At 37.4% G+C, this 12,388-nt stretch overlaps 1 protein-coding gene across 1 annotated transcript; it reads left to right on the forward strand.

Annotated features, from left to right (window-relative positions):
• The first annotated feature begins 8,145 nt into the window (after positions 1-8,145).
• LOC110716175 lies at positions 8,146-11,120 on the forward strand. Its single transcript, XM_021894801.1, has 2 exons — positions 8,146-8,984; positions 10,829-11,120. Exons 1-2 carry the CDS (start codon positions 8,146-8,148, stop codon positions 11,118-11,120), a joined length of 1,131 nt encoding a protein of 376 aa, XP_021750493.1.
• Positions 11,121-12,388: the final 1,268 nt, after the last annotated feature.

Consider the following 12,388-nt stretch of genomic DNA (forward strand, 5'->3'; position numbering starts at 1 on the left):
CTAGCCTTCTAGCGTTCTTTATTCCCTGAGAAGTGGAACAAAGGTGTGAGACACATCTGGTATCTAATACCCATGATGCAAATCTAGTGAAGTTAAAGTCTATAACAAGTATACCTGATTAAGAAGTAACGGTTCCGTCCTTCTTATCTTCCTTGAACTTGAGGCAATCTCTCTTCCAATGTCCCTTTTTCTTACAGTATAAACATTCGGAATTGGATTTAGAGGACGCTACCCTCTTGTCTTTGTTATCCTTGGTAGCTTTAGACTTAGGCAGAAAGGTTTTCTTTTTTCCCTTCCCCTTAGAGCCTTTCCTCTTCTTGCCTTAGAATTTGAAGGGCTTGCCCTTTTTAATCATGAGCATATCATGCTTCCCCTCATCCTTGAGCGTTTTCTCCATGCTGTGCATGTTATAGTTCATCTTGAACTGATCATAGCCTTTGTGCAACGAGTGGAGAATGATGTCAATTACCATCTTGGTTGAATACCCCGCATTAAGCCTTCCCATGTTCTCAAACAATCCTATCATTTTGAGTAAATGTAGGCTGACTGGCTCTCCTTTCTTGAGCTTGCTCTCAAGGATTTGCCTGTGGATTTCAAACCTTTCAGTTCGAGCCTACTCTTGAAACATATTATGTAGTTCAGAAATGATCTCAAAAGCTGTCTCCTTCTCAAAGAAAGTCTTTTGAAGCTCAGGAGACATTGTGGCCAACATGATGCATTTGACATCTTGATTGGCACTTTGCCATCGATTTAGGGCAGCTTGAGTCACCTCCTCATTGGGAGCCTCGGGAATTTCCTCATCAAGGACATATTCCTTTTGCTCTTGCATGAGAACAATTCGCAAATTCCTTTGCCAATCAAGAAAATTTATCCCACTCAACTTCTCCTTGTCGAGAATTAAGCGTAACAAGAATTGGTTGTTTGAGTTATTTGAAGACATGATTCTACAATTGAAAGAATTCGAAATTAAAAATCATTCATGATATTTAAATAAGATTGAATTTATGCAGTTTTAATCAAACTTATTTAAAACGTCTTATTCACACATTTAAAGTTGTCCCTAATTTGGTGAGAATAAGTCTATTCCAAGATCTGAAGAAACAAAGAGTGGTTAAGCATGCTTTGGCTTGTCTTAACACTCAATCTCCTAAGGTAAGCAACACTTTGCTAATGGCTCCAAGCCACTCTTGGTTGAATAAATTGTCGCATCCAATGCTCTCTCAACAATTTATTCACTTTGCCACGACATGTTAGGACTCCATCACTCATATCGTTGAGTACAACCAAAACCAACTTGCATAGGGCGTTTCCCAATACTATCAAAGTGAACGGAGTTTCCTAATAATTCATCCACCTCAAGGTCTTTCCCTTTTCTCCCATAGGGCGTGCTTTGGAATGGCTAGACAAGGAGGTTAAGCCGAATTCTCTAAGGGAATGGGACGAGGTTACTAAGGAATTTCTATCCCGTTTCTATCCACAAAAGAAAACGGCGGAGGCTGAAGCTTTGATTCAAGGTTTCAAAAAAAATCCAAGTGAGAACCTCTATGAAGCGTGGGAGAGATATAAAGAGTACAAAAGGGAGTGTCCTCACCACGGAATTCCAACCTATCAAATTATTTAAATTTTCTATAGAGGCCTAAGTCCCCAAGGCAAGTCATGCCTTGATGGGGGAGCCGGAGGTCCCATCATGAATAGGACGGAAGAAGAAGTGGTAGACATCATTGAGGATGTTGTGAGGTATTATAGAGATTGGCAATATGGTAAGAGGGATTCAACTTGCAAGATTATCTCTTTGGTGTACTTGGTTGATCATCTAAATGCAATCAACAATCTCTCCTCACGAATGAAGAACTTGGGGAAGGAAGTGATTGCAATCAAGGAAAAATTGGAGAGTTCTTCTTCCCAAGCTCCAAATCTTCCCTCCCAATTTAAGGGGAGAAGTACTCCTTCGAACTCTCATCCCCCTCCTTCTTCTAGTAACATGCCTAGTTGTTGTTTGTTCTGGATGTGTGTGGTTCATATGATCATGATGCTTGTAATTGCTCTCATGCTTTTTCGAATAGTAATGATGAGTTTGAGAACAATGAGAGTGAATATGTGAACTATGTGTCAAATAATAATAATGTGCAAAGAATTGATAATTAAAGGGGTCAATGGAATAGGAATTACCAAAACCAAGGTAATTTTGACAACTATAACCAAGGTCGTGGTTATAGGAACCAAGGTTCTCGAAGTAACTATAACAATCAAGGTTACAGTAGCTAAAATCAAAACCAAAATTATGGTAATCAAAACCAAGGTTATGGAAATCATAATCAAGGTAGTGGTAACCATAATCAAGGTTATGGTCAAAATCAAAATACAGGTAATTGGAACAAATAAGGTAGGGGCAATTTTCAAAATAATGCTCAAAGAGGCCCTCCACCCAGTAGACACCTAAAAATGTACAATTTGGAGACTCCACTGGGGAGGATTCTTGGTTATTTATCGATTTGAGTAATCGGTATTTAATTGAGATGAGTGGATGAGACTTGAAAGATTCTTGATTGTATTCCTGCGATTTAATTGGCATTGTAACATATGCATATGCATTTTAGCTTACCTATTATTCCTCAATAGTACGTGTTCTACGTATGTGGCTAGCCCGGGGGATTTATGCTCTATTAACCCAAAAACGCTCATGACAATAAGGGTTCATCTGAGTTTTTAAATCCACCCAAAACATTGAATCGAGTTCGATTTTATCACAAACTCATGGAGCCGCCCGTTGGCATACACCCTCAAGGGAGGCTATCTTTCTAACGCGTCCAAACTCTTAATCATGGTACCCTTTGACACCCAAAAGCTTGACCATAGTGGAACATAGATCTTGACTTTAGGTTGCTAACTTCATTGCATTATGCTTGACGATGTGCTTAAATGTACATTTTTTTATTGAATTTTTTTAAATTATTCTTTTTCACTTATCAAACCCTTTTTATTTTTTTTAGAGTTGAGTCATAGTTTTTTTTTTTATAAAAAAAAAAAAAATTTAAGTCAACCCGGATTTTTATCCTCGTATCCTGCACAAGAGTCAACTTGTTTTGGTCATAGGCAGAGTTTTAGAAAGAGTTACGTGTCATGCAACCTATGGATATGTAGCCCTAAGTTTTATATTTCATTTGGAGTTAGTTTCGTACCAATCAGAGTCACAAATTAAAAGTTATAACCGATATACTACAGCCTATCCAGTTTAGGTGTCTTTTTAGCGTCAACTTTCTCTCTTTTTTTTAAAAAAAAAAATTATATCTTTTTGTGTCGGGCTAGTTGTAGCCAAGTCCTGTAATCCGTGTTAACTCTTATAACATAGGAATTATATTTTTTTATTTTTATTTAATTTTTTTTACCCATGAGTTTTAACTCTTCAAGAATTCTAGTCGTCTTCCTAGTTTCTCGTGATCGATTTTTGTGCTAACCTTAACATGTGTTCTTTGTCTTTGATTGTGGTTGATCTTATTCATGACTAACGATTTCCAATGGACTATTTTCACCTATTAAATAGCATAAACATTAAAATTTGACAAAATTAATCAAGTTAGTTTGTCTTTTAGTCTTCCGTGGTATTTGGTCATTGTGTCCTTTGTTTTTCACAACGTCCTCATGTCTAGCCATGCGATCATACCACGAGTCTTAATAAACTCACCAAATCACACACGTTGAGTCGTTACACACACTTTGTATTCGAGTAATGCACTATATTGTTTACGATCCTACATTTGGACCACGCATGCGTCGTTTTTCGACGTAATAGGAACGAGTGGAGTTTTTCCCATCAGTTTTCAAAATTGTTTCATACGCACTTCCTTTCTAATTCGGGTATTGAGTGAATGCATTAAGTGAGTTCATCCTTACACAGTACTTGAGTCTAAAATCACTAGGCAATAGTTGGAAGAATAAGGGGAACGTCACTCCTTCCTTATTTCCTTCCAATCAAAGCATCAACAACAATAAACTTTTTTCCTCACCAAGTGGCAACAAGTAACTCATAAAAAGCCACAAAGACAAAGCACGATACAAGCTTCTCACAAGACTTCATGTTTTCTTCTTCTGTTGTTTCAAACCCTTCCCCCTAAAAAAGTCTAGCATAAGTTCTCCTTATCCATGTGTTTTTGTGTCACATTTCTTACCTTCTTCATAAATGAGCATCTCTTTATTACATTCGATCATGTGATTAGCAAAAAAAAATAAAAAACAATTGCCAAACTAAACACAAGGTACACCAATGATTTGAGGCACCTTTCCAACCCTATCATTCCCCATTAATCATTCAAGCACACATTCAATTTCTTCATCAACCACTTTGAGCCTCGTCTAATGTTTGGCCTTCATTTCTTCAACCCACATTCACCTAGCCCTGGGATGGGAAAGTGTGTAATTTGTGTAACATTCAAAAAGCAATTAAACAAAAAGCAGCAAAGCAACAATAAAACAATGTCTAAGGGCAAGTGTTCCAATGTCTTTGATATGAACACGTCTCAAATTGCGTCTCTCATCGAGTGCTTGGTACCGTGCCTGAGAAACATGAATGCTAAGTGAGTGATAGACCGCATGATCTGAGATTGCCTATATTGATTCAAAAAAATGAAAAAAATTGAATTCAAATAAGAAAAATACTACCTCCGGTCCAAATTACTCGCAACTTTAGAATATTTAATATCTCACAAATAATACCCAAAAGTTGCGAGTATATGAAAATAAAACTTGCAAAGTCCGAATTTTAAAAAATACAATTGCATATCTTGAGGGATTCTCTCGGGTCATGATCCTTTTACCCCTTTCTTCCCTTAACCATCAGCTTAAGCACTATAACCCTTGAAAGACCTCTTTGTGGTGTACACACACTTGTGCAAAGTTTGGTTAGAGCTATGTTTGGCCTGATTCCTAACGGATACGTAGGCAACCTCACATCGAGTTGGGGCCACATTCATATTCACATTCATACTCATATCCATGCATGATTGACTCAAAGAATATCCAATTCTTACCCCTATCTATATAGAGCTAGACTTGGGGTCTTGAACACACATCATATAGCCTACCCAGCCTAAAGAGTCATCATCTTTGACTGTTCTCACATCACCATAACCCTTGTAGCCAGCCTTAGTATCACATTCACACACTTCACTCACACATCCATATCCATATCGATCATATTTCCCTTTAAGAACCCTTTATCATGAAATCTTGTTTCAACATTGTGCATGTTTCATCATCTTTAATGACAACATTCATTAGAATAAACATTGTATACTTGCTTAGCTTCCTGAACTGAGCAATATTCATTGTTTCACGCATCGCATAATGTGCTAAATAACATTTATATATCAGTGATTTGTAATCATACAAAGCATATCGTGCTTAGCTCCTTAACCTAAGCAACGTTCATTATGCAATAATCACTTCATCTATATACGTGCTTAGCTTCCAGACCTAAGTGACGTTCAAGATAGTTTCTTTACACCATATATGATGCTTAGAAACATGAACTAAGTTCATTCATCTATCATGTCACATGATGTAATTGTCCTTAGCCTCCTAGCCTAAGGATATGCATCATGCATAAGTTATTTTCAAGACAAGAAATTCAATCCATACGATTCATTTTGTCTTGCTCAACAAGGAAGTTCAAAACTTCTTCCTTTTTTCATGTCTTTTCTTGTAAGGAATTTAAAAAAACTTATTTAAAATTTTCTCATCGAGGGAATTTCAAAAACAAAAGTTTAGTTTTCACGTCTTTCTTTTTCTGGAGAAAGTCAGTACCCTCCACTTGTCTCATGACAAAAATGACGGAAAATTTTTGCTTTTGCATTTCCTGTTGCTTGTGTTTTCACACACACACCATATACACACACAACCAAAAGTTATACAAAAGTCATGTCATGTCAAGTCAAGATTGGTCAAGTCAGTTGGTCAAGTTAATCATAGTCTATACGAGTCCCTTGGCAAATTTTGTTTTGCAAGTCTCAATTACAGCCCACGTCTAGAGACAAGCGGACCATCTATAGCCCACAATCGGGGGACAAGAGAACCCATCACAGCCCACATTCAGGGACAAGCGAACCAAATTCAGCCCACGTCCGGGGACAACCGGACCATTTGCAGACTACGTACGGGAACAAACGGACAATCTACAACCCACGTTCGGGGACAAGCAAACCATCATCATTTTGGTGGTCATCTCCCAAGCGAAGACGATTCACGACGCTAGGTTCTCGATACACAGAGACTTGCAATCTTATTAGACAAGTTTTTCCTCAAGCACGGAATGTATTATCCGGTGGATTTCTTCAAGCACATAAAACCGCCAAAATCATCTGTCGACTTTCCTCAAGCATGGAAAGTATTATCACCGGATTTCTTCAAGCATAGAAAACTTTCAAATTCATATGTCGACTTTCCTCAAGCAAGAAAAGAATCATCCGGTAGATTTCTTCAAGCATAGAAAGCTACCAAACTCATTAGTCGACTTTCCTTAGGCATGGAAAGTATCTCAACAAAACGTCATCCGGTGGATTCCTTCAAGCATAGGAAGATACCAAACTCATTTGTCACCGATACACTTGTGTTAGATAATCATTTTATCCCTTTACTCTTTTATCTGTAGAACTAACATTTTTCTGCAGGTATCGGTTTATACAAAGTGATTCAGGATCGCATAACGTCTTAAATCATTATCCGTCTATATCGACTACTTTGACTATCGTTTTCGAAAATGACGTTTCTACAAACTCAGTCAAAGTGGCGGCTTCTGTAGACACCTAAAAATGTCTCCCCAAAACCAAACCCGATGATGAACAACCTTTCACCACCATTATTGGTCGAGTTAAAGTATTTAATCTTGGAGTGCTTAAATCCATATTTCCATTTCATAAACCAACCCAAATCCTAGCCCATTTCCCAAAACCATAACTTATTTTCCTCTTTTCGTGCCTTTAAACCCAAAATAATTCATTTTGTGTCCTTTAAAATCATTCATTTCGTGTCCTTTTTGTAAAAAAGTTTAGTCTAGTTTATTTTGGTCCATAATCTGGGTCCAATGATTGAATAGCTGGATGGGGCTTGAAAATAGTTTTCCAGGCCAACAATATATTATAAGCCCAAATTTGAGTTGTAACGAATAAGTTGTGGCCAAAATACTAAACTGAACCCAAACCGAACCTAAGCCCATCTTATCTACGACCCAATGATCATTTGGAGGGTCCAAAAGCTTTAATACCATCCCTTAACCAATTAGAATTAATTGGAAGCTTCTATAAGTTTCTAAAATAACTTAATTATAATTTTTGAATAGATAAGATTGAAGAATTTGAAATTGAATAAAACTCCTCTTTTTGAAAGTCCCAATTCTATCTGAATTGAAAGACGTTCAAAGATAAACATATATTATTTTCTTGACTTATATTTTTTTATCCAAATCTTAAATGGTTGGATAGCCCTTGAAATTATCTTTTCAATTATATATTATAATATCAATTCTGAGCTATAATGGAAAAGATATGAATAAAATATCAAACTCCATCCAAAACTGACATCGTCTCACTATTTCGTTCATATCTTTTATTCTACAAAATATTTTAATCTGATTTTAATTGGGTTAGAAATTATACTTGAAGAGATTTCCAACGATATCTTATTTATTTTATTCCGATTTTTGGATCAAAAAATATGATAAAAACAAATACCACAAAAACTGCAATCTATCGAGTTTTATTCCGATTTAATTCGGATATTATCTTGTTTTTTTTACCCTTCTTTTTTTCTTTATAAATAGATGTCATATCACTCCTTTTTCAATAATCAACAAGCTTGATCATCAAAATAATTCTTTTCTCCCTCTTTAGCCTAAACACTAGCCACCATATTCTTCCGTAATACTTCCCCTAAGCACTCCAAGGAGTTCATACAATACTCAAAGTTCTATACTTAAACCAAGGCGTGAAAGGTATAATTAATTGAGGGTTTGGTTATGGGGATACATTATTAGGTGTCTACACACCTGGATTTTCTCCAAAGACTCAAGGTGACAATTCCTATTCACAATCCTCTTCCTCTAGGACTTATTTGGAGGAAATCATTGAGAATCAAACAAAGTTATTGAACACTTACATGGCCGTAAGTGACAAGAAATTTAATGAAATGATGACTCGTAATAAGATGCTTGAAAACCAAATTTCTCAACTTGCCAATGCTTTAAAAGACCATGCTAGTCCTTCTTCTTTACCTTCCCAAGGCCTAGATTCCAAGAGACCCATGAATGCTATTGTTAGAAGGAGTGGTAAGGTTCTTAAGGAGAGTTTGCCTAAGAAGAGTGAAACTAAGGAAGTTCCCAAAGAGGTCTTGGTAGAGGATGAGAGAGATGGTGCATTTTTGAGTGACGTTGTGATTGAGACACCTAGAGAGGTGATAGTAGAGAAAGAAATTGTGAAACCCAAGCTTCAATATCCACCAAAGTTCATGAGACACAAGCTAGATGAACAATTTGGAATATTTATTGACATGCGTAAGCAACTTCACCTTTCTTTACCATTTACCGAAGTTGTCACCCAAATGCCCAACTATGCAAAATTCCTCAAAGACATTTTGAGTGGTAGGAGGACTTGTGATGTTGTGGAGACGGTCAACTTGACCGAGAATTGTAGTGCAATTATAATGAACAAGATGCCACCCAAGTTGAAAGATCCCGAAAACTTCTCTATCCCTTGTACCATTAACAAGATGCAAATTGATAATGCCTTATGTGACTTAGGAGCTAGTTTTAGCCTAATGTCATACTCGGTTTATCAAAGACTTGAGTTAGGGGAACTTTTGCCTTCCAACATTACCTTGCAATTAGCCTATAGGTCAATCAAATTTACAAAGGGTAAGGTGGAGGATGTTCCTTTGAGGCTAGGGAAGTTTGTGATTCTGGTGGATTTTGTGTTTCTTGAAATGAATGAAGATGCTACGTACCATTCCTATTCACTACTACAAAAATGCTCAAAGAGACCACAAATAAGAGACCATTTAATTAAATATTTGGTCTCTTTACATCAAGAGACCACATATTTTAAATAATTGATCTCTAAGGTACTATATTAGGGAGATTAAAATGTACTAGAGACCATTTATATAAGATAAGTGGTCTCTCATTTTTTTTTAATTAAATGAATCAATAAAGGGATAAATCATTTATTTAGGAAATGTGGTCTCTCTTTTTATTAATTAAATAAATAAATAAACAGAGGGACCATTTATTTAAAATCAATGGTCTCTTTTTTTTATTATTTAAATAAAAAAAGAGAGAGACCATCTATTTAAAAGAAATAGTCTCTTTTTTTAATTAAAAAAAATAGAAAAAGAGAGAGACCATTTATTTAAGAGAAATGGTCTCTCATTCTTTTTAATTAATAACAGTAAATAAATACAGAGTCAAACTTTCTTTCAAAAGAAAAAAGGTACTTCTTATAACTTTTGATTTTATCCATTTGTGAAGCCCATAAGCCTAACACCTAAACCCTAATCAGCCGCCCCCCACCCCATTTATTTTTCTCTCATCTCGTTCCTCTCTCCTCTTTCATTTCTGTTCTCCTTCTTCACTCACCTTAATTCTTTAATTTCTCTCTCCACTCCATCCTCTTCGCTTAATTGAGATCCTCCATTGCAACGAGCATCGCTGAGCAACAGCTAGTCGAAGAACTCGCGTTGAGCACCGGTCGCACACCGTACATCGATCTTCAAACCACATCTGCCGCAGCCCGACCATTGTTACCCCGACCATAAGTATTTTTTTTTTAATATTAGATCTTATTTTAGTTTAGATTAAACAAAAAATCTAGGTATATTTTGTTTTGATTTCCTAAGTTTGATTTTTTTGTTAATATGATTATAATTTAAGTTTGTAATTTTTATATGATTGTGTCATAATTTATTTTAAAAAATTTAGACTTTTTTCTATGTTTAATTTTAGGTTTTTTTTTGTATGATGTTGTCGTGGGTGGTGGTTGTGGGAGGTCATGGATGGAGTGGTTAGATTAGGCGGTGCTTGTGTGGGTTTTTGGTGGGTGGAGTGGGCTATTTAGGTCATGCTTAGGGTGGGTTTGGGTCGAGGTGGGTACAGGTGGGCGTAGGTTAGGGGCGTCGAGGTGGGTGTAGGCTGTTAGGGTGGATTTCAGTCGAGGTGGCTGTAGGTTGGAGTGGGTTAGGGGCGTTGAGGGTGGGGTAAAGGTTGTTGGGGTGGGTTTCGGTCGAGGTGGGTTCAGGTTGTTAGGGAGGGTTTGAGTCGAGATGGGTTCCGGTCGAGGCGGGTGTAGGTGGGAGTGTGTTAGGGGCGTAGAGGGTGGTTTTGGGGTGGGTACATGTGGGTGTGGGTGAGGGGCGTTGCTAAGGTTGATGCAGGTTGTTGAGGTGGGTTTGGGTCGGGGTGGGTTTGGGTTGAAGTGGGTGTAGGTGGGGCCGTGGGGGTGCGTTGGGATTAATTCTTTTTTAACAAAAAAACATGAAAGAGACCACCTATTTGAAATAGGTGGTCTCACTTTTTAAAAACTGAGACCACACCTATCTTAAATAAGTGGTCTCGAATTTTAAGAAATTGAGACCATATATCTTTAATAAGTGCTCTTAAATTTTTAAAAACTAAGACCACCTATTTTAAAAAAGTGGTCTTTCTTTTTAAAACAAGAGACCTCTTTTGATGAAGTGATTTTTTAGGCCAAAGAGACCTGTGAGCTAGAGACCACCCCTAAGGTAGTCTCTTTGGCCATTTTGATATGGTCTCTTTGGCTAATTTTGTAGTAGTGATTATTCTTGGTAGACCTTTTCCTGCTACCTCGGGTGCTATGATTGGTGTCAAGAGTGCGAAAATTTCCCTTAAGGTAGGAGATGAGGTCATTGAATTTGACTTGAATAAAAGCATGAAGTACCCATATTCTTATTTAGAAAATTGCATGTTGATTGATTCTCTTGATCATGTTGTGTCTTCTATGCATGAGCACTTGCTCACTTCTAATGATCCTCTTGAGAATGTCTTGTTGAATAAGGATACAATAGGTGCTCCTATCAAGGAAATGGTAATGTATGAGGATTTTCTAAATGGAAGCATCTAGGAAGTGGATGAGCATATGTGCATGAATATCTCAAGCCAAGAGGCTTTGCAAGCTGCCACTTCAAAGGAAGGTAAAGGTGTACCAATGGTTGAGCTCAAACCTCCTCCATCACACCTTAGGTATGAATTCTTGGGACCTAACTTCACTTTTCCCGTGATTGTTAGCTCTTCTTTGAGTGAGAACCAAGCTCAAAAGTTGTGTGATGTTTTGAGGAAGCATCAAGGTGCTTTGGGTTATACCATTGATGACCTCAAAGGTATAAGACCCGCTTTATGTACACATCACATAACTCTTAAGGAGGGTGTTTTACCATCTATTGAGAGGCAATAAAAGATAAATCTCCAAATGGGAAAGGTAGTGAAGAAGGAGATCGCCAAACTTTTGGATGCGGGAATCATATTCCTCATTTCTAATTCTAGGTGGGTTTCTCCCATTCACGTTGTCCCAAAGAATGGAGGTATGACCATCGTTGAGAATGAGAAAGGTGAGCTCATTCCAACGAGAACAGTCACGGAATGGAGGATGCGTATAGACTATAGACGTCTAAACACATCTACAAAGAAAGATCATTTCCCCCTTCCTGTTATTGATCAAATGCTTGAGAGACTAATAAGGCACAAGTTCTATTGTTTTCTTGATGGTTATTCGGGATTTTTCCAAATCCCTATCCACCCAGATGACCAAGAGAAAACAACCTTCACTTGTCCATATGGTACATTTGCTTATAGGAGAATGTCGTTTGGCCTTTGCAATGCTCCTGCGAAATTTCAAAGATGGATGATGAGTATATTTGGAGATATGTTAGAAGAGGAGATGGAGGTTTTATGGATGACTTCTCCGTAGGAGGTGTTTCATTTGAGGCATGCCTTGAAAACCTTGAAAAATTTCTTGCAAGGTGTGAGAAGGTGAACTTGGTGTTTAATTGGCAGATATGTCACTTCATGGTGGAGGAAGGCATAGTCCTTGGCCACAAGATCTATCACAAGGGGATAGAGGTGGACAAAGCTAAATTTGAAGTCATTGAAAAGCTTCCACCTCCGGTGAATGTAAAGGGAGTGAGATCTTTCTTAGGGCATGCCGGGTTTTATAGAAGATTCATCAAGGATTTCTCGCTCATTGTAAAGCCCCTCAACGATCTTCTTCAAAAAGATGCCGAGTTTGTATTTGATGATAAGTTTTTGGAGGCATTCAATAAGTTGAAGAAAGCTCTAATCTCTACTCCTATTGTTCAAGATCCAAGATGGGATTTACCATTTGAGGTGATGTGT

This window comes from Chenopodium quinoa, unplaced genomic scaffold (assembly GCF_001683475.1).
Source record: "Chenopodium quinoa cultivar QQ74 unplaced genomic scaffold, ASM168347v1, whole genome shotgun sequence".
NCBI lineage: Eukaryota > Viridiplantae > Streptophyta > Magnoliopsida > Caryophyllales > Amaranthaceae > Chenopodium > Chenopodium quinoa.

Coding starts and splice junctions, on each gene's coding strand:
- LOC110716175 (XM_021894801.1), top strand. CDS start 8,146: ATGGCCGTAAGTGACAAGAAATTTAATGAAATGATGACTCGTAATAAG. Junction 8,985..10,828: donor GAAATGAATGAAGATGCTAC/GTACCATTCCTA, acceptor TATTCTTGGTAG/ACCTTTTCCTGCTACCTCGG.